Source organism: Montipora foliosa, chromosome 13 (genome assembly GCF_036669935.1).
Source record: "Montipora foliosa isolate CH-2021 chromosome 13, ASM3666993v2, whole genome shotgun sequence".
In the NCBI taxonomy this organism is placed as follows: Eukaryota; Metazoa; Cnidaria; class Anthozoa; order Scleractinia; family Acroporidae; genus Montipora; species Montipora foliosa.
Genome location: NC_090881.1, coordinates 36,855,192 through 36,882,691, shown reverse-complemented (window position 1 = coordinate 36,882,691; position 27,500 = coordinate 36,855,192). Strand labels below are relative to the sequence as shown.

At 36.1% G+C, this 27,500-nt stretch overlaps 2 protein-coding genes across 2 annotated transcripts in view; both read left to right on the top strand.

Annotated features, from left to right (window-relative positions):
* LOC137982824 (uncharacterized) overlaps positions 1-21,038 on the top strand; it is a 22,291-nt gene extending 1,253 nt beyond the window's left edge. The window contains exon 2 of the mRNA XM_068829981.1: positions 18,770-21,038. Coding sequence (XP_068686082.1) covers positions 19,958-20,923 — 966 coding nt within the window. The 5' untranslated portion in view covers positions 18,770-19,957 and the 3' untranslated portion in view covers positions 20,924-21,038. The remainder of the gene's footprint in view (positions 1-18,769) is intronic.
* Positions 21,039-22,123: 1,085 nt separating this feature from the next.
* The window catches only part of LOC137982889 (trimeric autotransporter adhesin AtaA-like), a 7,323-nt gene continuing 1,946 nt past the window's right edge, over positions 22,124-27,500 (top strand). Inside the window, exon 1 of the mRNA XM_068830053.1 lies at positions 22,124-27,500. This exon is cut by the window's right edge and continues 470 nt beyond it. Coding sequence (XP_068686154.1) covers positions 22,615-23,826 — 1,212 coding nt within the window. The 5' untranslated portion in view covers positions 22,124-22,614 and the 3' untranslated portion in view covers positions 23,827-27,500.

Below are 27,500 nucleotides of genomic sequence, written 5' to 3'. Positions count from 1 at the left end.
TGTCTCAGGATTTGCCAGTAGGTATTTTTCCAGGACCGGCACTATATGATGGCATGTATCGGGCACGAAGCAGACGGGCCATTTGAGAAGCGTATTAACAACATCGAACGGTTTTCTCCTCCGTTTTGATGACACCGAATAACGGCATGAAGACACATTCGTTGCAATCAAAATGTTTCGACAAAAGCCGTCTTGGACGGGAATAATTGACAAAGGCAAAAAAAGATGCTTTAGTCGAAAATACTTGTGAAATGTTCGTGGCTAGTCTGAAACGCCGCGTCAGACTAGCCACGAACATTTCACAAGTATTTGACAATAGTTTTGCTTTTGTATAAATTTAACTCGTGATTACACGGTTGGGAATCCTTCTGCTACAGAGGGCCAGACTGTCAGCATCTAGAATTTGCGAACGGGACTTTGGGAGCGATGCTCAACGAGTTTGCCTTTGAAATCTAAAGGTCTCTGAAGAGTCTATTTTCGAACCAGCTCGTTCTACATTGAGTGAACGAGCTCAAAACTAAACGGCATACGTGTTCAAAATATCATTGCATGTGTTTGCCAAAAAGTCGATAAGGTTATTAGCATTATATGATGGTGTTCAGGAGGATGATAAACTACAGCGACGTAAAATACAGAGTTACTAGTGGACAAGTCAGATTTTGATATTTGTGAGACATCATGGGGTTTCCTAATTACGTCAGTAATCGAATATCTTAGCCTAATTAACACCAGATGCCAGACCATACTTGACACTTTCTTAATGTGATCTTATCGCAACGTAATCGTATTTGACCACCATTTGAGCACAAAATATAGCCTCTGGTCAATGTGTGATATGAAAGCGTTTTAGTCAGAAATCGAATATCTTACCTAATATGGTCAAGAAACGCGTCAGCAATAAACCAAGCTGGAAACATTTATGCAGCTTTGCGAAAAAAATGACCGACAAAAGCCGTTTAATTTTGGACCGGAATTGAGAGAGGCAAAAAAACATGCTTAAGCCAACAATATTACCACAGGAAACACCATGGAGATTTTAGTAAACCAAGTATTCTACTCGGGCTTGCTGGATATAAAATGATTATGAAATTTAACAATCTAACTTTATCTCAAAGAAGCACAAAAGTCAGCCGAGTCAAAATCTAGGCTAAAATATGTTGAAACTTTTCTATTGACTAGTGTAATAACTGTAATTTAAGTTAGCAGTGAATCCAGGAGTGGCTTAATCTGGGTCATTCACCGCAAAGCACTCTCGAATGTCTCTCACATGTTACCCAATATTGTACTCCAAGAAATGAATATCTATACGAATTACACCGGAAACAAACACATTTTGTAAATTCTTAAGGGCACTTGACGTTCAGTGCCGGAGCATTTACACTCCTTTTTTAGAAGGGCTTTTTTTACAATCTACTTTGCATGCATTTTTACAAAGAGTTAATGAAATGGAAATCAGTTTGTGACGTCAAATCAGGAATAGACCCACTCCCCTTCTGACTCCGTCGTGAACAAAAGATGCTTGGATTTTTGCAAACTTGCGAAGCCTACAAAATGGCAGGATTTGTTAGAAAAATGAAAAAAATGGCCGCAATGCGTTTCGAACAGGTGCAAAGATTCATTTTAGTGAAAAAAATATTTTGGGGTTAGGGGCGCTTTAAGTGTTGTCTCACATGTTACCCAATATTGTACTCCAAGAAATGAATGATCTATACGAATCATCCCACCGGAAACAAACTCATTTAGTAAATTTAGTAGTATAGGAGTTGGGGGTACGAGAACATTTTTCCAAAAATGTGCTCGTACCAACCCAACTCCATACTACTTTCCATATAATGGCTTCCAATTTTTGATCTCGTGTTTTTGATCTCGTATTTTTGATCTTATATTTTGGAAATCTATATGTTTTTTAAAATAATATTACCAAGTGAAAAACTACATGATTAAATATTCACGTAATCAATCAAATGGAACATGAAAGAATCACAAAGCATGACACTCTCGGAAATAAAAAAGGGGTTTCCTCGTGATTTTTAACCAACCACAAGCTTCACATTTTTACTTCACAATTGTGAAATATTTCAGTGAAACTTTTCAAATTTGTGAAATTATTTTGTGAAGTTGCATGCATGAAGTGTTTTTAAATTTTTGATAAAAACAGGAAGTCGATGATGTCATAAAATGGGGATTCCCCCAGGATCACGAGACGGTCGTATGATTTTTTTGACCAATCAGAATTGTATCTCGTTTGTAATTTTCTGATAAAAATATCAAAAGTACAAGCATTTTGATAAACTTTAGCAGTTGATTTTGTAGTGACCGTAAGCGTAACTTTTGATACCATTTTCGTGAATATAGCGCTTATCATCGAAGCAGGACAATGACACTTTATTCAACTCATAGCTTCCAAGTTCATGTAAGTTGCTTCGGATTGTTTTCATTGTATGATACATTTGCTTGTTATTAAACAGAACCTCTTTATAATTTTTATGTTTGATGTCATTTTTTATAATATTCTTTTTGATTCCTTTAGCGGTCTTTCCTCCTTTTTGGTTGTCTTTCATATAGCTATACATTTTCGATCTTAATCCGACGAATTCGGTTATCGGTATGCCTGCCGCTTCATCTTTGAATTTACCGATTACTTTTTTATTTGTCTTGTCGAAACATTGTGAATCTTCTGCATAATCACTGTTATCGAATTTGTCTTTATTATTCCAAAAGTCTTGATACACATCATTAGTTTCAATTTCATAAGTTAAGCTATCAGTGTCTGTGAATAATAATTTTGCTTTGCTGCCGTATTTTTGTTTGATATAATTGTAGTGGAAGTCATACATTAATTGCTTCTCGTTCTATTGCTGCTCGTCTTCTTAAAGTTATTCATTTGGTTGTTGATAAAGATCAGTCTTGTGGTGTTCCTGGCCGTTTTATTGGTGAAAATGTTGCTTTTCTTCGTGATGTTGTTGATTTTTGCTCTTCTTCTGGTGTTCCTGCTGCTCTTCTTTCTCTTGACCAAGAAAAGGCATTTGACAGGGTTGATTGGACGTTCCTTCGTTCTACTCTATATGCCATGGGTTTTGGGCAGTCGTTTGTTGGGTGGGTTAATTTATTTTACAATAATGTGAGTAGTTGTGTTAACGTTAATGGTTATATTTCTAATTCTTTTAAGTTATCTCGTGGGGTGAGGCAGGGATGTCCCCTGTCCCCCCTCCTTTTTGTTTTAGTGGCTGAGGTACTTGCATGTAATATTCGTTCTAGTGGCTTAATCTCTGGTTTGTCTCTTCCTGGTTCTTCGTCTTCTTTGCCTGTTGTTTCTGCCTATGCTGATGACACTACGCTGGTTGTTTCTTCTGTTCCTGGTATTTTGGCTGTGTTTGATGTTTATGCTTTGTACGAAAGGGGGTCTGGGGCTAAATTAAATTATGGTAAATGTGAAGGTTTGTGGTTAGGTGGTTGGAATGGGCGCACTGACTCACCGGTGAACATTACTTGGTCGTCGGTGAAGGTGAAGGTGTTGGGGGTTTTTCTAGGTCCGGGCAATTTGGAGGAGGACAATTGGAGGCCGCGTATCACCGCGGTTGAGAATGCTTTGAACTCCTGGCGTCAGCGATCGTTATCCTATAAGGGCAAGGCACTTGTTATCAATGCCTTGGCCCTTTCCCGTGTGTGGTACGTGGCCTCTCTAATCCATGTTCCCCGGTGGGTCAGTGTCGAATTAAATACGTTAATTTTTAAATTTTTTTGGAGCGGTAAGCGGGACTTGGTCGCTCGTCGTGTTGTGGTTCAGCCTTCTTGTTTGGGTGGTTTCTCTGTTGTGGATTTCCAGTGTAAGGTTATGGCTCTTCATGTTCAGTGGGTTCGTCGTTTTGTTTCTTCTCCGTCTTCTTGGGTCACTTTCGTGGTTTTTTGGTTTTCTTCTCGGCTTGCCGCTCCTCCGCATCTCGTTTTTTCTGCTCCGCTTTGTTTTTTGCCGGATTCTCTGCCTCCGTTTTATCGTTCTCTGTTGACTGCTTGGCGGGCGTGTAAAGGATCCCTTACGGCATCTTCTTTGGGTATTGGTTCGGGTATTGATTTTTGTCCTGTTTCTTCTATGACCACGAAATCAGCTTATTTGTTTCTTTTGTCCGAGAATGCTGTCTCTCCTCATTGTGAGGAGAAGTTCTTTCCTTTGTTTGGTTCTCTTTATTGGTCTTCTACTTGGCGTCAGCTTTTCTTTTTTGATTTGGATCGTCCAGTTATTGATTTGTCTTGGAAAATTTCTCACGGGGTCCTTTACACGGCCGAAAGGCTCGCTGGTTTTGGTTATGCTCTTTCCACTGCTTGTTTTTGTTCTGCTCCTGTCGAGTCTCTTCAGCATCTGTTTTTTCACTGTCCTCTGGCGGTCAGTGTTTTGTCATGGCTTCAGTCTCTTATGTTTTTGGCTCCTCCTCTTTGTCCTTCTATCTTGGTTCGTCATGCGCTTTTTGGTTTCTCGGCTGATGAGTTGTCTGTGGTTCCGCGGGTTTTTGTTTATATGTTGAATGTCTGCAAGTTCTGTATTTGGGGGGCTCGTAATGACTTTCGTTTTAGGGGTGTTCGTCCTTCGGCTGTTGACGTTATGGAGTGTGTGAAGTCTCGGGTTCGGTTTAATCTTCCGTTGTTTTTCCGTCGTTTCCGGTCTGACCGCCGTCGTCGCTATTTTGTCCGTCAGTGGGGTGGTCGTGGTGTGGTGGCATCGTTACATAATGATGCTCTGGTCGTTCATATTTAGGTACTGGTTTTGTGTTGCGTGTGCATGTCCTGGCCTTTTTTCGGGGGTGAACCAACGTCTTGGCGTTGGGTAAGTCGGTTGACGGGTGGCCTTTTGTGGGTCGCTTTTCACCCTTGTGCTGGGTCGTGCTTGTTTTGGTTTGTCCAGTTGTTTTTGAGTCTTTTTTGTCGTTTGTCGAATTGTCATTTAGGAGTGTAAGTCAGGCGAGGCATCTCCTAGATGCAATTCCTCGTTTGTGTGTTTGTCTTTTTGTTATTTGTTGGTAGGGGCGGGGTTCGATTCCCCGGCGAAGTTGGCGTGTTGGTGCACCCCCGTTTGAGGTGAACCGTTGTGTTTGACGGATTCGTCGTTATGTCTGGCGGCCATTGCACTCACCCTACCGGGGGGCCAGCCATTCGCCTTAAACATAAAAAAAACATTAGTGTCTTACTAAGATCAAGGATACACATACCCACATATGCCGGTCTGTTTAAGGTTAGTGTTTCTTTAATCTTATGAACAGCTACTAAATTTTCATTAAAGATCTTGCTGCTAACATATGTTGGTTTAGCAGCCATTTTTAATAGTTTGTTTTCATCAGTCACTAATCTGACATCTACTCTTTTTCTAATGTTTTCCATTGTTTTACCAAAGACGCTGTTGTTCATTAGTTTGAAGAAATCTTTCTCGAAAGCATTTTTAGCATTAGTTCTTTTCTCAGTATTAAAGTCAATATATTGCTTCAACCATGCGGACTGATTGAACTCTAGTACTCGATGGACTTTAGTTATTTTCAAACCAAGATCAGTGTACAATTGTAGGTTTCTGTAATGAAGAACGTACTTTTCTTTATTGCTTAATGTTGGTATTAATTTATGAACAAAACCGGTTGATACATTAACTTTATCGGCTATTTCTTGACAATAATTTGGCAGCATGTCTTTACTGACTTTGATTTTTTCAGCTGCAAATCATGTAGTTCTTCTGGATATGCTAGGTCGACTTCTAGTATTAAACCTTTATTGCTATCTTTTGTGTACTTGGCTAAGTCTATCTTATCAATATGGTTTTTAGTCATCCATTTGAAACCACCAGTTGGCAGGTATTGTGACATAGCCCAACCATACAGATTGTTAGCATCTAGATACATGATATATTTTGAGGGCGCCTTTTCATCATATGTTTTCATGTATTTATTATTCGACTTTCCGTATCGGTTGGCAATGTAACTTATTCCACCACGCATTCCTTTTTCAATGAACTGAAACATATCAATATTAGTCATAAGCTCTAATTTAATGTCAGTCATCTTTAACATAGCATCCCATGAAAGCCCTGGAGACGTGAAATAATGACAGGGGTCTAGTTTGTAGTATTGCAGACAGGTCTTTCGAAAGTTTTCAAAGACATCTGCTAACAGAAGTATGTCGGATTTAAGATATAAGTCATGGTACTCACCCATATTTTTCAGATTAAAAGTGTTCCATATATTTTGAGCATGTTTGCATTGATCATCTGTTATATCCTCATCATTTAATATACTGTAAAATTCTTCTTTTGGTGGTAGCTTTTCATTGAATTTATCAAAGCTATCCATGAAGTCGTATGGATATACTCCTTTTTGAGACATTAAATCAAGCTCTTTACCTTTGAATTTTTGAGAAGTATATATTAATGCTTCTTTTGGTGGGTTCCTCACCAGTTTATCAAGACTTGAGCTCATAAATTGAAAACTATCAATAAAGGTCAGATGATTACCAAGCATGAAAGCCATATACTTTTCCATGTTGTTTGGTATGGCATTGATATTCATTTGACACTTTTCACCTTTCTTATTTGTATATTTATGCTCTTTAACAATAGCTCCGATCTCTTGCATTATAAAATGACTGTCATACCCACGGAGATTGTGAAATATAACTGGTATTTTCTCGGTCAATCTGAAATTTAGGTTACAATCTTAATGTGCGGATCCTCTGTACTGACCAGTCACATGGCAGTGATCTCTTACTCTTACATCAGTTTTATTGTATTCTTTCTCACATATATGGCATTTATCGGCTTTTTGAAATTCTTTTTCATTATCTTTAGTCATTCCTAATGGTTTGTTGAATTCTTTTTTCATAACCTTCTTGCAATATTTGACTTCATCCAGCATAGCTTCCATAAATTTGTAAACAGCTTTTTCACCTCTATAAATTTGTACTGGTTTTCTGTATTTATCATCATAACAACACACAACCTTATATCCATAACCACAGTCTGTGTGTCTCTGATAAGCCTCTGTGTATGATTTGTCATTGTCAGGTTGACATCCATGTATTTTTTCTGTGATGGCTTCAAAATATGCATAAATTACAAATGGCACTGGTAGTTGTTTATGGAAATTATTGAATTTTAGTATGTTATCATCTTTTGTTGGCATTTTAATCGCTTGTGTGCCATTCACTTGGATACAGTTTTTTTATGATCAGTTAATACTCTTTCAGAACTGAAACACTGAAGACAATGCATGCAAAAATGTTTCCTCTCTTTGTGCTTTGTTTGATTGTACATAAACTTGTTGAAATCTTTGATTAATACATAGTGCTTGTTTTCATTTTCTGTTATAAGAAGCAGATTCATACAATCTTCATACTTTTCTTTTGATACATAAATGGGATATTTTTGTTTTTCTTCATAACCAAATACATTGATGTTGATCTCATTATGTTTTTCTATTTTGTTGTACTGTTTGGTAGTCACTGGAAATTCAATTCCTGAATAATTTAAATTTTCAATGAATGCTTTATCTGATTTTTTTTATTCTTTGAGGATTTTTGTCTTGAGGATTAAGATGTCGAATATGGCACCATCTAAAACATTCATTGTCACTGTTTTTTATGTTTATTAAACTTTGAGAACTGTTTCTGAGTTCATGTGGTAGTTTAATGTATGATGATCCTTTGATTGGTTCATATTTTACGATATTGAGATAATGGTTTTCAACTGATTCAACAGTCCAACCAGATCCCTCTGAAATCCAAACTGCGATCTTATTTAGTATGCCTTGTTTTGATACTTCAAGGGATTTGTCTATTTCTGTGTTATTTATGATAGTTTGAGCTAGACTGTTGAAATATGCGGTCTTATACACTATTTCTCCATTTGACATTTTTGTAAATGTTACCTTAAGCGTTTCAACGAATTTTAGTCCTTTTATTGATATTAATATGATTTTAATATGGTTAGCAACAGCCTTTCTTGTGTTTTGCAGTTGCACAAGTGAGTCTTTTTTGTTTTTGATGTTTATCTCATAAGACTTTGTGAACCCTTTTAAAGCTTTGTCTGTTTGCTCTATTATAGTCCTTGGTAATGGAACTGGTTTGTATCCATCTCTGAACTCTATTGGTGGAAGAATTATGTTGTTTTCGTAATCTTGAACCATTTGTTTTACACTCTTACGAGGTGCTGGGACAGGTCTTTTTAATTTTAAAGTCCTTGGTGTTGGCACTGGTTTTTTATCTTGCTTCAATGGCAATTTGATCAGTTCAGATTTCCTCAGTTTTTTGAGATCACTCTTATTCATATTATACATTGAGATATTATTCATATATACTTACTATAGATATTCTTTTAAGTACTTTTCAATTAAGTGCGTTTAAAGCGGCGCAGAAATTCGAAACATCCAGATAGTGAATGATTTGAACTATCGAAAATTGATCGTGTGAATGGTTTATTTTGTTTCTTTTTGTAAATTGTGTGCCAAAGCATTGCGATAATGTTTTTTTGTGTGAAGATGACAATGCTTTCCTGCTAAACTGTAATCTTTACCATTGTTACAAATTTCACAAAACCAAGTCTTGTAAAGCATGTAATCGGTCTTTTTCTTTTTCCTTTCTTCATCAGTGTAGTATCGAGGTCTTCCTCTTTGCATTTTCACTTTCTTTTCTTCCATGTATAATTTACTATATATATTATTTTAAATGTGTTGCGTTTATTCTGTAGTTTTTGCCTAATGAACGTATTAATTCTTGGTCGTAATCTTCAGAATCTTCAGATGCCTGCGAAAAATCGGATTCATCAATTTCTTAGCTATCTTCTTCAATTTCCGGTGTTTGCGAAGCGAAAGTGTCTTGAATATGTTTGTCCATATAATACTATACTGGAAATTATTTTTGAATATTATTCGAACAAATGCTTTATTTCATCTGGAGGATCTACATTGAAACATCCTTCTTTTTGATTTCTGATGCATTCATTCATGTATTCGATTATCAGCATGTATATTTTGTCATCATCTGGAATTTTCTCCATATAATACTATACTACATATTATTTTCTTGAATGTTCGCAGATCTGCGTTTTATGTACTTGATGCTCTCTTCCATGTGTTTGACTATTTCGAATATCACATCATCATAACAATTGCTCATTATGTATCTGCATTTGTTTCTCTCATACATCTTTTTCATATGAAGTTGCTTTTCGGACACATTGTATGACCCAGTAGAGCTTTTGAATTCGATGCATAAAGAATTGTATTTGCTTGTTGGATTCATAATCATTAGATCACATTGTCCAGACATGTAACCTTTCTTCCACGATGTCAATCTTGCATATTTGGTTTTTTGATTTTCACCTAGACCAGCGATCATCAAAGCTTCTTCAGGATATTTGCTTCTTATGAATTGCACAACTTTACAATGCAAGTCATATTCACTTTCGATCGATAATTTTTTGCTTTTTGCGTCGTAATATCCTTTGTTCCTGATTGATGGCAAAACTTTGTTTGTGACCCAATGTTTGAATTCTCTCGCTATGGGTTGTTTGGAGGAAACAATGAGGGAATAAAAACCAGATTCGTTGATGAATACACATCTGACGGATAAGCATTTGATTATGTCGTTTTCAAGGCTCTCAGAAAGGGGTAATTTTTCGTTACACCCTATTTTTGGCTTCATTTTAAAGTCCATCAATTTTTTGTCATCTTCGTGAACGTGATCTATGATTGCTTTTCGTGTATTTTTATATTTCAGTATTAAAGCCATTTCTTTTCCGCGAAACCATATATCATTTTTCTTGTCAACATAACAATTGATTTCAACATTCAGTTCGTTGTTTTTGTAAGTTGTCTTTTGGAGTTCCATTTATTCTTATATACAAACTATATATTATTTTAAATGTGTTGCGTTTAAATATAGCCAGAAACAGAATGTATTTTTGGCTACTGGAGCGATTGACAGTATATACTGTAGTTATTATTATGTATGTTACATAACTTGGGTTCAAATATTTTCAATATCTTTCAATGGTATCCAGCTGTTGAAATCGTCACTGTATCCCTTCCATTTTACCAGAGCTTGCTTCTTCTTATAGTCCCTCCGAATGACTTTATCAATACGAAAAACATCCTGTATTGCTTTTAATAATTAAGGTTGATAAAAACTTCCTTGAATATCTTCACCTCTGAGATCTTTTAGTTTGTATGTTATTGGATTAGTGTATTGGATCTTATCAACTGTAAACACTTCTTCAGTTCAATTTGGTGTGTAACCCTTGTCAAACACATTTCGTTTATACTTAGATATTCGGACCTTATCACCTATTTGAAATTTCGGTTTCTGTTTTAATATTTCTATATCACCATACAAATTGAAGTAAACGGTTCCTTCATTCCTTTTATTAGATGCTTCAACAGGTGTCATCTTTGTGCTTGAATGTTTTGTGTTGTTGTACTGTTTTACTAGTTTTGGCAACATATCTAAATACTGTGTATTACCTTGAACAGTGAACTGTTTCCACATTTTGGATTTAATTGTTCTATTCCACCTTTCAACCACCGAGGATTTCTCCTCGTTTTCAGTGGAGTACATATGTATCCCATTTTTGTCAAGCAAGTCTTTCAAGTGTTTGTTATAGAACTCCTTTCCCTTATCAACCCATAAATATTCTGGTTTTCTGCCTTCCTTGAATATTGTTTTAAATGCTTCAGTGACAGATTCGCCTTTCTTATTCTTCAATGGGACAATCCAACCATATTTGCTGAAGACATCAATAACCATAAGAAGATATCGGTAACCTTTATTCCATCCGCTAAATTTTTGCATTTCAACTAGATCACTTGCCCATATTTCATCAATATGATTTGTGATTACACGCCGCCGAGTAAAATTACGTTTTATGGGTTTATGTAACTCATCTGCTAATTTTTCTTACCAGTTTTCTTTACTCGACGGCTTTTTCCGTTTTTTGAAACTCCTAGACCTAGTTTCTGCTTTGTATTGATAACATTCCTTGCCAACCAATGTCCCCATTGTCTTTCATTATACGGTACGTTGTCTAAAGCTTGAACCATTTTTCTATCTGCTTTATTTTTGCATTTCCTGTCATCCTTGCAGACGGAATAATCAACATCGTGTTGCATTGCTATTGCATCAGTTCTTCCAGTCGGTATATCGTATATTTCTAATATTTGACCAGTTTTTGGGACATACTTCAGTTGATTTTCCAAATCATTGTAAGGTCCTTTGTAATGATGCCCAGGAAGCGTCCATCCGCTTTTTGGTTTTGGTAATTTACCAATAGCTTTGTGAATATCAAGAGCACCACCATCAAGATCTTTTCTGTTTGTTGTGTATTTTTTATTTGGTCTTATTTTTGTCGACAATTGATTTAAAGCTCGTGCTCCAACATTCTGAATTGCCGGATTAAGTTTATCCAAAGCATAATCAATGGCTTTCTTCTGTAACTTTGGATCTCGTAGCATTTCTGATGTGTAATATCTACCCATTTCAACTGCTTTTTTGCCAAGATAAGGCACTCCTTTGGTTAAAAATAATTCGGCGCCAACATTACCCAAATCTGACATGATCCCTTTGCCTGCCATCTCTGACAGGCTATTTAGTTTCCCTGTTTTTTAACAAATTTGGTCTTTTTAATGCCGCATTCAGCACAAGTGCAAAAGAACATTAGTCTGCCATTTTTAGTTCTTTTGTAACCTGAAGGCTCAGTACATTCAGTCACTTTTTTTTGTTTAACACAATATGATTTCATAATATATATAAGTTAGATATTTCTAAAATAATGCTCGATAAATCTCTATTTTTCATTGTATCATTTATGTCAAATACTTGTAATAAATCGTGATATGAATTTCCCTTATTCATTTCATTTAGAAAGTACAAACAGAAATACCCACAAGTGGTTGTGATCAAGTTTTGAATTTGGTTGTTTTGGTGTAATAAAGTTAAATTTTTCTTTTTGGCATGATTTACAATCTCTTGAAACGGTGGCATACCGAAACTATCAAAATAATTGACGATATTATCTTTTACATAAGTAGCAACCCAATGGCTTCCACTCATATATGCAGGTTTGTAAATAAACAATGCTTGCTTATGGTTATGTGGAATATTTTCATCTCTTGACAGTACATCATTGATTGATATATTCAAATATTTACACCATTTTATTAGATCATGGTTACTCAAAGGGGTGTTTTTATAAAATTTTGGTTTTACAATATTGCCCCCAAAATGGGTATGCCATTGAATGGGCTGTTTTTTCCCAATAGTAGTCCCTTTCCTGATTTTTTTTTTTTTTTTTTGTAGTTCTTTTTTTTTTTACCATCACCAGTCACATATGGTGGATAACTATAAAATGGAGGGGGTAACCCAATTCTAGGTGCTCCTGTACCATGTTTTGACCAAGTAGGTGGTAACCCAATTCTAGGTGCTCCTTTTCCAGTTAGTTTCTTTACAGCCTCAATAGCTAGTGGAATACCGATGCTAGCTAACAGAGTGCCTAAAAATCCACCTGATTGTGTTTTGGTTGGTTTTATACGAACACCTGAACCTGTTTGAACTGCATTCATTATGTGTCGTTGCTGTTTGGTTGTAAACATATTCAAATATGGCATCAATTTGTTGATTGCATTAAAAGGTATCATCATTGGTTATGGTATAGCACCGCCTTTTTGACCTTTTCCAGTAATAGCTTTCAAAGCCTGTGAAACTCCTTCTGAAGCTAGTCCTGACAAAGCTGATAAGCCTAGTGTTTTGCCAACTGTTGGTAATGCTCTCATCCCTAAAGACAATACAGTGCTCAAAAGACTTCCACCGACTTGTTTCCTGATATTCGTTTTGGCTAATTTGATGTCCATTCCTTTGTTCAATTTGCGAATTTTTTGTAATCTCTTCTTTATCATTGCTGGAACATAAAGAGTGTCGTTTCCATTAAGAGAATCATTTGTTAGTCTTAGAACAATTGTTTCCCTTTTATGGTAAGCATTACTCAGATTCTTTTTTTGATTTTCTGAAAGTCTCACATTGATTTCAAAAAGTTCAGTCATTTACTGTATATAATATATGTTATATAAATTCATGGTTCACAAAACATATATGAAAAATGTCCTATAGTTGGTGTTATCGACTTTTTTACACTATAACCAGTTCATTTCCGATCTTGTCAATTACGACTGTTTCTTCATATAAAACGATAGCATGTACGCTGAAAGCACTGTCGCCAGCACTATTAGCATTGAGTTTGTACCTAAAAATCAACTGTTTGGGATCTCTTGTCACTTTCTCTGCCTGATATGATAGATCGAAATAGATCAGTGGATAGAGAGAGTTATAATTAGCTAGATTCAACTGCGTTCTGGTGTTGGAATCATTTTTCCTCATTGCATAAGACATTAAATCGTTGAAGATTCTTACTTTACTTTCAGAATCATATTCAGCTTCGGGATAAAAGACACCATTACCATATTCTAGACGACATGTTGTCAAATAACTACCATTCCCACGATCGGCATTTATATTAAATGTATCAAATTCATGTGGATTTGCCGCCGAATTCCTTGTTTTAGCTCGTTGTAGGTATACAAAAATTGCTTTGACATTGTCAATACTAGAAGAAATCTGGAAGAATCCACTACCATTCCTAGGACTTGACATTTGATACATTTCTCTCAGATACGTCCATTTATCCTGTTTCAAAAAAGAACCGACGAGCTTGTCATACAGACTGTCCTTTGGAGACAGTTTTAGAACCCATAGTAGCAATCTGTTAACGACGACTCTTCCATCATCAACTGCGTCAAGTTTTTGAATCAGTTCTCTGTCGTCCGGTAGACTTAAAGTAAATTGAAGCTGCATTGGAACCAGCATTTTACCCTCTAGCACTTCGAAAAAACCGCAACGATTGAGAGGTATGATTCTATTGACATCAGAATTCCCGGTTGTTAAAAGCCGTCTGGCCTCAAATCCTGCATTTTGATTGGCATTTGCTATAAGATGACTTGTATCTAAATACCAAAGACTATTCTTGGCTACACTTCTTGAGTAATCATCAGAATATTCCAGTAAATTCTTCACAAAAACGACCTTGTGTAAATTATCAGTGTCATACACAATTTTACCAGCGCTTTTAATCATCATATGAGAAATCAATAAATGAGATTCATTGATAACTGTTATACGATCTGCACCATAGGCTGTACCATCAGCCAATTCTTGTACCTGGAACTGGATCTCGAAATAAGCATTGTACCAATCGTAAAAACTCGATCGATCATTGATTGTAAATGTATATCCATTTTTCTCCTGATGTTGACCATTGGCTGGGGCTCTAATTACATCATCAAGTTGGAAACGCACTAACTCATTTCTTTGTAAAAATTCACTTGTTCTAAAAGCCATTTATACTATTATATTACATAATTTTGCTATCATGTTATTTATCTGAAGACTCTACGCTTTCTTTTTGTACCTGATCCTGATATCAATCTATTGAGGATCATATCAGTACTTTCATCTTGCTGTTTAATGGGTGAGGATGGAACAATTGCCCTTTGTGTTGTAGCTCCTTTTCTCAAATTTGCCAATTTTTTCGTTATCAGGTCTCCTGATTTTTCTGACGCCGCCTTACCCAGACGATCACCTGCATGGGAAACCCCTGATTCTAATGCCTTCTTTGCTACTGGCTTAGCAAATTTCTTGAAAACAGATGATGCCACACTCTTTAACGGTTGAAAAATATTATCAACGATAAGTCCAGACCCTTTGTGTTGAAAAACAAATCTACCAAGTTTTGGATGATAAAACCTCTTGAATTCATACGGTTTCATTTATACTTTTATGTTATATTATTCTATGCTTTTTAAAATTAGTGAAAAAGATGTATCCGCTCCATTTAGATCCAGTAATCTTTTTTTTCCATCGGTTATCCGGATTCTGATTGATGAAATTGTAATTTTATTAATTGGATTAAATGTAACTCGTCGCGGTTCGAGGGTGAAGGAGTAACTTGGTTTTAGTACACTGGTTGAGAATGAATAAATGATGTCTGTTTCTTTGCCGTCTACAAGCGATTTGTCAATTAAATCGCAATGAATATTGAGTATGTCTGTTTCTTGACTGAGATTTGGCACTCTTGGTCCAATATGCGTTCCACTTGCTAATATCTTTTTGTCAAAACCTATTAGGTGATTGAAATTACTTGCTCTTAAATCAAGTTGGTAATTATTGGCTAATATAACCATGACCCTAAATGTCGTATCATCGAATTCAAGAGTGATCGGATACGTATCACCGGTTTTTGTCAGATTTTTAATATATGTGTTGAAATCTGTATAATTCCATACACCAGCTGGAAGTGTAATGTTTTTAAAAGTTGAACCATTATCTGAGCTATATTTAATAAATTGATTTTTGTATCCAGCATTGACATTGAACCAAGTGAATGACATGTTGATGACTCTGTTAAGACCAATAACATATTGCTTGTTATTGTCTAGAATTATAGGTCTGGTGAAATTTGTAGTGAAATCTTCTAGTTTGTTACCCAATTCATTTTTCACAGAATATGATGACAATACTATCTCACGTTGCATTATACAATAAAGTTACATTAAATTTTGAAATATTGTTTGTATAATTTACCATATTGTGATCTATTGATTGTCGACATTTTTAATAATGTGTCCAATATAGAAACACCCATATTTCGCATGTCAATGCTGGTATTACCTGCTGATATCTCGCTAACAATCAAATCCAATTTTTTTATGAGTTCTTTTGGTTTGTTGAAAAATATGACATTACCACCTTTTTGTTTTTTCATACCAGAACCTTTCATTGTTTCGATTTTATTTTCATAATGATTTATGTATTCATTTAAAGTAGCTCTTGCGTTGTCTATTCTTTTGTATTCCTGTTGTTTTATAGCTTCAGAAATTAAACCACTGTTGAATTGTTTACGTATAGAAGACTTATAACCTTTTAATTGATTTCTCTTTATTTTGGCTTCATTGACAATCTTATTGAGATATTTTTGGTTTTTTCGTTGAGTTATTTCTTGTTGATTTATTACCTTTTCAACAGAATCATAATTTTGAAGACCAAGATCACCTAATATCTCATTATCCATATCTTCATCATCTAATCCATAATCTATCTCCTCGTCTTCATCATATTCTGGTGGTAATTTTGGTTCTTCAGGAAAGTACTTAGGATCAACATAAATCTCTTTTTTTTCCTTCCAGAAGATCTTGTAAAGATTCTTCATATGTTGGCGGTTTTGGCACCAGTTGTTTTTCTTGCTGTGGCAAAACAGGTTGTTCAAATAATTCACCAAGATTCATATCTGGAACTTCATCCTCTATATCAATGCCGTAATCAGGAACTTCTCCTTTCTTCAGTGGTCGTTTTTTCCTTAGCAACCTAAAAACCTGATTACTATCAATAACATCATCTAATTTACTTGTAATTGGTTTGAATACTTTTGAAAATCCCTGTTGACTGGTCTGCTGACCAATATTATGTTTTGTAATTGCATTATGGACATAATTGATCTTGTCCCCTAATTCAGATTTACTCTTTGCGAGTTCTTTCCACCTAAGTAAACTCATTTATTGTTATATTGTTACGTTACATAAAATGGAAATTCAGATATAAAAAATAGCGTTTAACACCATGTTATACACCATGTTATTGAAATAATATACCCATATGATATAATGATAATACCGAATTATGATATAGACGATAAAGTCACATCCAATTTCAAACAAATATATGATTTCGTGCCTGATAGATCCTTCCGCATGCTCATTTGTGGACCTTCTGGTTCGGGAAAAACAAATACACTCCTACATATGATTTACAATTTGTTGTACTTTGATAAAATATACCTTTATGCAAAAAACTTAGATCAGTCAAAGTATCAGAATCTCATGGATGAGTTCGAACCAATAAGTGATGAAGCTGGTTATGATGTTATTGAAGCAAGCAATGATAAAATCATTCCTGTAAACGATCTTGGTAGTGAAAATCAGAAATTGGTAATATTTGACGATTTTGTATGTGATAGAAACCAGAAGCCATTAGTTGACTATTTTATTCAGGGAAGACATAAAAACTGCTGTGTTATATATTTGCGTCAAAGCTACTATAATACACCAAAAGATATTAGATTAGACTGCTCACATTTTGCCATTTATGAATTTCCAAGCAACAACGAAAAATCGCTTATTTGCAGAGAAAACAATGTATCAAAACAATTATACGAAAAAGCAACTGGTGACCCTTACAGCTTCATATATATTGACAAAACAAATAAACAAGTAAAGAAGAATTTTCATGAAGAAATATAATATAATTGAATTATATATATGAGTTACTCAAATGATAAATTGCCTGAAGAAACAATATCGCATGGCAAAATCGTTGAAATAGTAAAAGGATTACCTGGTGTCGGTTTTAAACTTACTGATGATGGTGATTATGACATTCAAAATAAAAAATTGAGAAATGTTGCCTCACCACAAACAAATGACGATGCAACCACTAAGAGTTATGTTGATTCAGAGGTTTCAAAGACATTAAAATTGGATGGAAGCAGTGTAAATGAATTTTCCGCTGGTATTCCAGTAATTAGTTATGCTCCAATACCTTCGCTCCTCCTGTCTCACCTTCTCACTTGTTCTAATTATGCATAACTTTTGATTGGTTAGTCCCTCGTATTTATGACCTCTGCGACCGTTGAATATTCACTCACGCTAGCGATCCACGCAGTTTATACCTCAGCATTTATCGAAAACCTTTTTTCCTGATGGCTACGGAGAATGATTCCTCAACATCTTCAGTCCACTTAGGAGAAGCAGGTGCTAGCAACCAGGCGGGTGGCCCAATTGTGGATCAGGTTTTTTCGTTGTTTAAAGATTATCTGCAGAATCAGCTAGAGACGAAGACGAAAGAGATCGAGCAGAGGTCAAAGATCGACAAAGAGGTTGTCCGATTGAAGTACAGAGGCAACCAAAAGCAGTTTGAACTTAACGCCGCAATCGATTCCATTTTGGAGAACATTGAAACAGAAACCCAACAAAGTCGACCCAGCAACGACCGCATACGAATTCTTGCCCAGGACGCAAGGCAACTTCTGCGAAAGAGGCAAAAACTTATCAAGATTGCTGATAAAAGCAAAGATGGCTGGCAGGTCGTTGCCGAGTATGAATCCGATGAGCTGGCTTCAGGTTCAGAGGACGAGAAGCGTCTCAAAAAAGCTCGAGAGTCGGCCAGTCGTAAACGCCGTCAAAAAGACCAAGCAAACATTGAGCGCGGGAAAAAGGCGAGACTTAGTGGGGGCGCTGATAATCAGCGTTTTCGCGGTAAGACCTTCGATGACCTCGTTTTACTTTGTGAGTTCTCATAATTCGGATCCGCTTGCGAATTCTTCCATATTCCTTGTTTGTTTGATCATTTACGGGAATTGAAGGGTAAAATAATTTACGTTCGGTTGAGCGAAGCGAATTAGAACGTAAATGAATTTTCCGCTGGTATTCCAGTAATTAGTTATGCTCCAATACCTTCGCTCCTCCTGTCTCACCTTCTCACTTGTTCTAATTATGCATAACTTTTGATTGGTTAGTCCCTGGTATTTATGACCTCTGTGACCGTTGAATATTCACTCACGCTAGCGATCCACGCAGTTTATACTTCAGCATTTATCCCACCCTCCCACCCAGCTTACTGCAGTTGTTGTTATTTTTGTTTACAGGCCGTAGGGATGCTTGTTATGAAGAGTTCCGCTGTTTTAAATGTGGAAAATACGGTCATTGGGCCAAAGACTGCCGTTCTGCCTTCTGGCCAGGAGGTCACAGTTACCAGTCCTACAATCACAACTCCTTACCAGTACCTTCCTACAACAAGCCAACAGGAATTCAATCAAGCCAACCAGCTATCAAGTATTGAGGAAGACTTAGCGCAGGTAGAAGAAATCGTAGAAAAATTCGAAGTGGACAGTGGGCTATCTTTAAGCGTGAAGGGTAATCTGAGAGCTAACATCGAGTTTTGGAAATCTATTGGTGCGCCTTATTTTATCTTATCGCTAATTGAAAACGGTTATAAATTACCTTTTGCTAGTTCGCCCGAACCCGTGAAGCTCAGGAATAATAAGTCTGCTAGATTCCATGCCGATTTTGTGGACCAAGCTATCCATGAGCTTGTTCTCTCTGGGCGTGTCTGCGTAGTTGCTAAGAAACCCTTGGTAGTTAACCCCTTATCTGTGTCAGTACAGCCATGCGGTAAAAAACGACTAATTCTGGACTTACGCCACGTAAGTAAGTGTTTACTTAAACAAAGAGTGAAATTCGAGGATTGGAAGGTTGCTCTTTCCTACTTTACAAAGGGGTCTTATATGTTTTCCTTCGATTTAAAAAGCGGTTATCACCACGTTGAAATTTCACAGGAACACCAAACTTACCTTGGGTTTTCGTGGGTGGTGGCAGATTCTGGGGATGAAATATTTTATGTATTTACGGTTCTTCCTTTCGGTTTATCCACTGCCCCTTACGTCTTTACTAAGCTCTTGTAACCCTTGGTAAAACGCTGGAGATTACAGGATATCTGTATAGCCATCTTTCTAGATGATGGTTGGGGCATAGTCCAGGATAAACAAGACTGTCACGCTACTGCCCGAGCTGTTAGAAACGACTTGAGCAGTTCAGGGTTTATAGCTAACGATGAGAAGTCGGTATGGGAGCCCACGTAGGTTTTAGACTGGTTAGGCTTGACTTGGAATTCGATCCTGGGCACTTTAAAAATTGTAGATAGAAGGATTACGTAGATTTTAAAAACCATTGACCATATTATCAACTCAAACTTTAAGGTTTCGGCAAGAAGTTTGGCTTCTTTTACGGGTCAAATTATTTCAACGGGTCCTGTCGTTGGTAATATTGGTAGAATTATGACAAGACATTGTGTCATGTCCACCTTGTGTAATGACCGTTGGTATATGGAGTTTTACCTTGACGAGTACTGTCAGGAGGAATTGTATTTTTGGAAAACAAATCTTAGCAATATTAACAACAGACATTGTTTCGCATATACCTGCCCTAGTTCATTTGTTTATTCAGACGCCAGTGCTACGGCTTGTGGTTCTGTTATTGGCTTCAATAACGAGTACGTGTGCCATAGAATGTGGACGGATTTGGAGAGTCTACAGAGCTCCACGTGGAGGGAGTTATGTGCGATAGAATTTTCTTTGCGTTCGTTTGCCCCAGTCCTTAAAGGATCACATGTCAAGTGGTTTACCGATAGTCAAGCTGCTGCCAGAATCGTTGAAGTAGGTAGCATGAAGTTGGACTTGCACAAAATTGCCAGAAGAATTTTCGATATTTGTGTTCAGTCAGGGATTTACCTAGACATACAGTGGATTCGCCGCACTTTAAATCAACAGGCTGATTACATTAGTCGTTTGATAGACGTCGATGATTGGCAGACTACCAGTGATTTGTTCTCGTCCCTAAATGAGCGCTGGGGGCCGCATTCCGTAGATTGTTTTGCTAATTATTATAATCATAAGCTACCCCGATTCTTTTCTAGGTTTTGGAATCCCAACACGGCGGGTATCGACTTCTTTATTCAGCCACTTCGAGGAGAGAACTGTTGGGTGGTCCCGCCCGTTTCTATCGTTTCTAGAGTTCTTCATTATATGAAGTCTCAAAACGCTGTGGGTACCGTTGTTCTCCCCTTTTGGCCTTCGGCTCATTATTGGCCTCTACTGACAAGTAAATATCTCAAGTATATATCAGCTTATAGCATGCATATCGGGAACCAATCCTTAACTCATGGTAGGAATCTCAATTCCCTTTTAGGATCAAAGGACTTTAAGGGGTATGTCATTGCTCTAAGGATGAAGTTTCTTGACTAGAATTATTGCTCGTGACGCCTGAGGGTGGCGGCACCCTCCAGCTTATCTGCTATGATTAGTTTCCAGCGTTTGCTTGCGTTTTTGGCTGTTTCTGGTGGCTGCACCAGTGACGTTGCATTTTATTGACACTGGCCATCTTAGATCAAGGGTGACTGCACCCGTTTGGAATGTGAGAATAATCAGTTCTGACTTTGTAGGCACTGGCCTTATTGGGGGATGGCACTGATTATTGATACAGCTGCTTGTACGGGTGACCTGGCACCCGCCCGGTATAATTAGTTTTTCTGGAATTATGAATTGCATGGGGTTTTACCCCGCTTTACTTCGGAGTGTTCTTATTTGTAATTTCAGATACTTAGTTCAAGCGGAGCTTGGAAACCTTTCCTGTCTTCGTCTTCACCAAATTTTCGTCAAATCGTGAGCGTGATGTTACAGTCCCGGGCGAACTCTACAACTAAAGCCTACCTTAGGGTCATCAAAAGGTTTTTAGAGTGGTGTAGGAGTAGGGAATTAAGTGTTCGATTGCCTTCTCCCGTAAGCACAGTATCGCTTTATTTATTTGAAAACCATCAATCTTGTGCTTCAAGCGCGTCTTTAGTCCAAGCTCATGCTGCACTTAAATGGTCTCACTCGTTTGTGCCTAGCCTCGACCGTAATCCTCTGGATAGTGAATTTTGTAAGAATTTAATTGAGTCGGCAAAATGCATCAAGTCTAAACCAATTGCCAAGAAGAAACCTTTTTCGTCCCAGATTATTAAAGATATTGTAGACGCTTATAATAAGGAAGATGCTAATTTGAAAGATGTTAGGATAGCTGCCTTATGCTCGTTAGCTTTTGCCGGATTTTTTCGGTATAATGAGTTGTGTAATATTTCACCAAACCATATCGAATTTCACAGTCAATACACAAAGATTTTTGTGCCTCGTAGTAAGACTGATGTTTATAGGGAGGGTAACTTTGTCTATATAAGTGCATCGGGAACTTCATACTGCCCTGTTAGTGTTTTAAGAAGGTATATGAATCTAGGTGGTATTCACGATAAAAGTGATCTGCCTTTGTTTAGGCCTCTGGTTTTTCATAGGAGTAATTCTAGGTATACTCTAAGGGATGGAAAAATCTCCTACACTACATGTAGAGAAATCCTGAGGGATTCCTTAAAACATCTTGGTTTCAACCCGGACGAGTACGGGCTTCATATCTTAAGATCGGGTGGGATAACATCCGTTGTTCGCCATAGTGGTAATTCAGTTTCGGAGAGACTGTTGAAGTTGCATGGCAGGTGGAGGACGGACGCTGCCAAAGATATGTACGTGGAGGAAAGTCTTGATAACAGGCTTTCTAGGGCTTTAATTTAGGTAGCTGTAGGTCTTATTTCTGTATTGTTTATCGCTTCCTAGTATCCTGTATCTGCTTATTACTTTAAAGAAAAAGAACATGGATTATATGAAATTGTAAAGACCTAGCGGATTACAAATACCAAAAAAAAAAAAAAAAACAAAAGGATACAAGAGAGAGAGAGAGAGAGATAAAGAATATATGTTAAGGAAAAGAAGAACAAGAGTGTATGTAAACTATTAAACTGCATTCGGATCCGCTTGCGAATCCTTCCATATTCCTGTTGTTTGATCATTTACGGGAATTGAAGGGTAAAATAATTTACGTTCGGTTGAGCGAAGCGAATTAGAACGTAATGACAAGTCTTCTCGATATGGGAAACGAACCTATACGTAATGTCGGACCTGGTAGACATAATACAACCGATGCATTAACACATCTGCAACTTGAAGCATTCTATGTCGATCTGAATACTAACACTGGGAATATTGAAGCACAAAATCCAATTGATATGCAAGATCAAAAAATAACTGGCATCAAAGATGGCACCAACGATAAAGACGCAGTAAATAAAAAACAAGTTCTTCTCTTAGATGGCACACAACCGATGCAAGCTAACATTCAGATGGGAAATTTTAGAGTTGAAAACATGAATGATCCAAGAATTAACAGCAAAGACGCCATGAATATGCAACATTTCAATCGAGAATATTTCGATCTTGCTGCTAACAAAGCAATAGATTGCAGAGGGAATCGTCTATATAATTTAGGCAGTTATACCAACAATGATCAACTAATCACAGGCTTGGTAACAGAAGCAAGATATCTGCGTAAAGACAATGCCACAATTGATATGCATAGTAAACGGGTTATTAATGTAACCAACCCAACAGGGAACACCGACGCTGTGAATAAGCAATACCTTGAAACACATACCACAAACTTGAGATTGGGAGATTATGTAAAAAGAGATGGGACAGTTTCTGTGACTGGTGATTTTGAATTTGGTGACAATAAAATTACGAAGGTTGGCAATGGTACACAATCAACTGATTTAGTGAATAAAGGATACATTGATACTGCATTAGCCGCCAAACCAAATGTCAATCAGGTTGTGTTACGAAATGGTACTCAAGAAATGTTAGCTGATCTGAATTTGTCTTTGAATAAAATAATAAATTGCGGACAACCAACTGGTACTAGAGATGTGACTAACAAAGCTTATGTCGATTTCGAGGTTGGAAAAAAAACAGATATAAATCAAGTCGTTTTACGAGACGGTAGTAATACAATGACTTCTAATCTTGACATGAACAATCAACGAATAATAAATCTCGGAAACGCCACACATAATCAAGATGCCATAACTTTGAAGCAAGTAAATGATGCTTTTTCAACTGTGAGTACCAATAATAATAAATATACAGACCAAAAAATAACGGAGAGTCATATAAGCACACGCGAAAACCGTAAAAACGTCTTAGCCTATGCAATGGATAATGGAGAATTTACAGAAGATTTCGCTATTCAGGATGTTAATTTAATCACCTATAATGACGCCTCATAAAACGAACAAGAAGGCATTTACTATGAAAGTTCAAAAAACTAATGATGGTTCTAGTCTGTTTAAAGGACGGTTTGATTTTAATTTATTCAAGATGATACGTGATGATTTCAGCGACAATTATACAGTGTGTGTTGAAGTCTATTTCGAAAAAGATGGTAGACATGACACAGAGTTCAACAGATTCAACATACAATTTGAAAGACTGAACATGAACATCGACAATTACAACACAATAAGAATAAATTCCGATTACAAATATTTTCGCAGTATATTGAATTTGAGTCCTGATGGTACTTCTAAACAAATTCAAAGAAGATTGTATGTTAATGTTCAATGTACTTATGACAACCTTAGCCCTAGTCTATTGCCTTTATACGTTGTGATTTATGGCATTAAAGGTGAAGCTAAAAACGATCTCGATTTCACGATCTATGATTATGAAAAGGCGTATGAGGTTGCAAAGAATAAATTTCAAATGCATGTGCCCATAGAAATGAATAGTAATAAGATTTTGGGTTTGTCTGCATTAATAAGTGATAGTATTTTACCATCATACATCTGGGGCAGGACATTAACATCATCAGTCAGATGTGAATTTCAAAATCCAATTTTGTCGATTCTAAATTTTGATTCAATACATATCATTTCAATAAAGATTATTGCTCAATCCAATTATTCATCATCAAGCAATCATATACTGATCATCCAGGGGGATAAAATGTTCAATAATAATCTGGATTTTTCAACCAATAGAATCATAACAGTAAATATCAATCGATTATTTAAAAATGTAGACAACATACGTATACAATTTGGAGACAATGTTGTTAAAGTATTCAAATTCGAGATTAAACACAAAACATTCAATTAAATAATATGATGTATTTATATGTATATCAATTTGTTGCTTTAATATGTGACATACAATTTTGAAAAAACAAAGGAAAAACATCCAAACATTGACGATAAAATATTAAAATCAGCACTTGTTTATAGATACCTGCATTTTTATCATCTCGAAAGAGATATATCTATAAATAAGATTCTTGAACTCAATAATGGTGAAATAGGTCTTCTTGGACCAGGTAGTGGCTGTCTAACATGGTTACTTGAAAAGATCTTCGGTTGGATTAATATATTAAATTCACATAGTGTATTACATGATGCTTCCGGGAGGTTTTATGACCACCATAAGCTCGGTAGAGGTTACACTTATGCTATTTCATAAAAATACACAACTAAACTGATTAAAAGATCACCTTTTTGAGGTCAAGTCAGTGGTATACTATATTGTCTATGCAGACGATTAACAATCTAAACTATAATTATGACTGACAAACGAAAAAAAATATTCGACTGGATTCATATTTCAGATTCACTGACTGAAGATCAGGTTGACGAACTAAAGAGCTATTATAAGGCATACCATAGAAAGTGTTGGGCTTACAAACAGGCTGTTAAACGCTTCAAAAAATTCAAACTTATTGGTAATACTATTTCCGTCATAACTGGTACTGGTGGAATTATTAGTGCTGTTGTAACTGGCGGTATAGCCCTAGTAGCAATAAGCACTTGTGCTTTGTTAATCAAGTCTTACATGGATTTCCAATCACTGGATCTTAAAATACAAAATTGCACATACGCATACCAAAGTTATCAACATCTATTGAATTCAATAAAAGACATGTTGAGAAGCGGTGATTTTCAACCATCGTTTCACACAGAATTAAAAAATGTAGATGATTTTGTGACTGATGTTTGTCTTAGTGTTGATAAGTTCTACGCTAAATACAATGACAAATTCATTCCTTAACTATTGTGTTTATTTCATCGATTATCAGTGTCTTTATGTCCTTCCAATATTGTTCATATGATTGAAGTGTCTTTTTGGATTTACTCGTCTTGACCTTTTCAAAAGGAAGATCAAGCATTTTAAATATTTTTTTCAAAATGAAATTTATGTTAATCATACGCTTTCTGTCTATATTCACAGATTTTACGACCTTACCAATTTCATCAAAAATTCTCAATATCTTATCTCTATTTTTCACGGTTATCTGAAAACCATTTTTTACAGCTATATTATTAATTATATTTTCTATATGATATTTTCTTTGGTAAACACTTTTACGATGAAACCTATGTTTGTTCTGATAAAATTCAACATAATCTATAAGTGGTTTATAGCCATTAACTGCCCCACATTTTTTACAAACTAGCATATTTTTATCATTCACTATATCAGGTTGACTGCAGCATTGCTCAATTTTTTTCGTACGTTTGCCTATTTTTTTTTTTCACAATAAGGACAAATGATTTCTTCCATGCGTACAAGTTCTTCATGTATTTCTTTACAACTCATTATATACTATTATATTATTTAATGTTAAAAACATATAGATTACCAAAAATACGAGATCAAAAATACGAGACCATCAAATGGAAAGTAGTATGGAGTTGGGTTGGTATGAGAACATTTTTGCAAAAAATGTGCTCGTACCCCCAACTCCTATACTACTAAATTTGCAATGCAAAAAAATTTAATAAGTAATAAAACGAAATGTTCATAGAGGTTTTCTGTAATCTGCAACAAATCACGAAGATAGGGCTGGTTCAAACATAACTGAACACCATGGGCAGACGTTTCCTCACAGGGAGCCCACACAATCTGTTTGTGAGCCGATTGTTATATTATAGTAAATGTACTGGATTTACCGTTTGCTTCACCTATAGCGATATATCGTTAACTATGTATGTAAAGCAATGACAAATAAACGTTGAATTACCTTACCTGTGGTTTATAGTCGTCCTTTTACCTCAAAAGCGGTTTTTTGAGCGATTTTCACAGGAAACTTTTCGAGATTCCCATTTGGGAATTAAATGGGAAATTTTCCCTCTCATGGGAAAAAATTGGGACAAGAAATTACTTTTGGGGGAAGATTTTGGGTCTTTATTGGGAAAGAACGTTTACTTTCCTTTTACATCCCAATATTGGGAATATGCTGTGAACGTTTTCCAAAGTTATACCCAAAGCTGGGAACAATATGGGAAAAGTTTCCAATTTATTCCCAATATTGTGAATTATGGGGGAACATTCCCCCAATTTATTCCCAGAATTGTGATTAATATGGGAACATTTATCCAAGTTATTCCCAGAACTGTGAATAATATGGACAAATTTCCCAAGTTATTCCCAGCATTGGGAATCATATAGAAACCGTCACCCAAGTTATTCCCAGAATAGTGATTAGTATGGGAACATTTATCCAAGTTATTCCCAGACTTGTGAATAATATGGAGACATTTCACAAGTTATTCCCAGCATTGTGAATGATATAGAAACCTTCACCCAAGTTATTCCCAGAATTGTGATTAGTATGGGAACATTTATCCAAGTTATTCCCAGAATTGTGAATAATATGGACACATTTCCCAAGTTATTCCCAACATTGTGAATGATGTAGAAACCTTAACCCAAGTTATTCCCAGAATTGTGATTAGTATGGGAACATTTATCCAAGTTATTCCCAGAATTGTGAATAATATGGACACATTTCCCAAGTTATTCCCAGTATTGTAAATGATATAGGAACCACGTTACCCAAGTTATTCCCAGAATTATGAATAATATGGACACCTTCCCCCAAGTTATTCCCAAAATTGTAAATAATAAT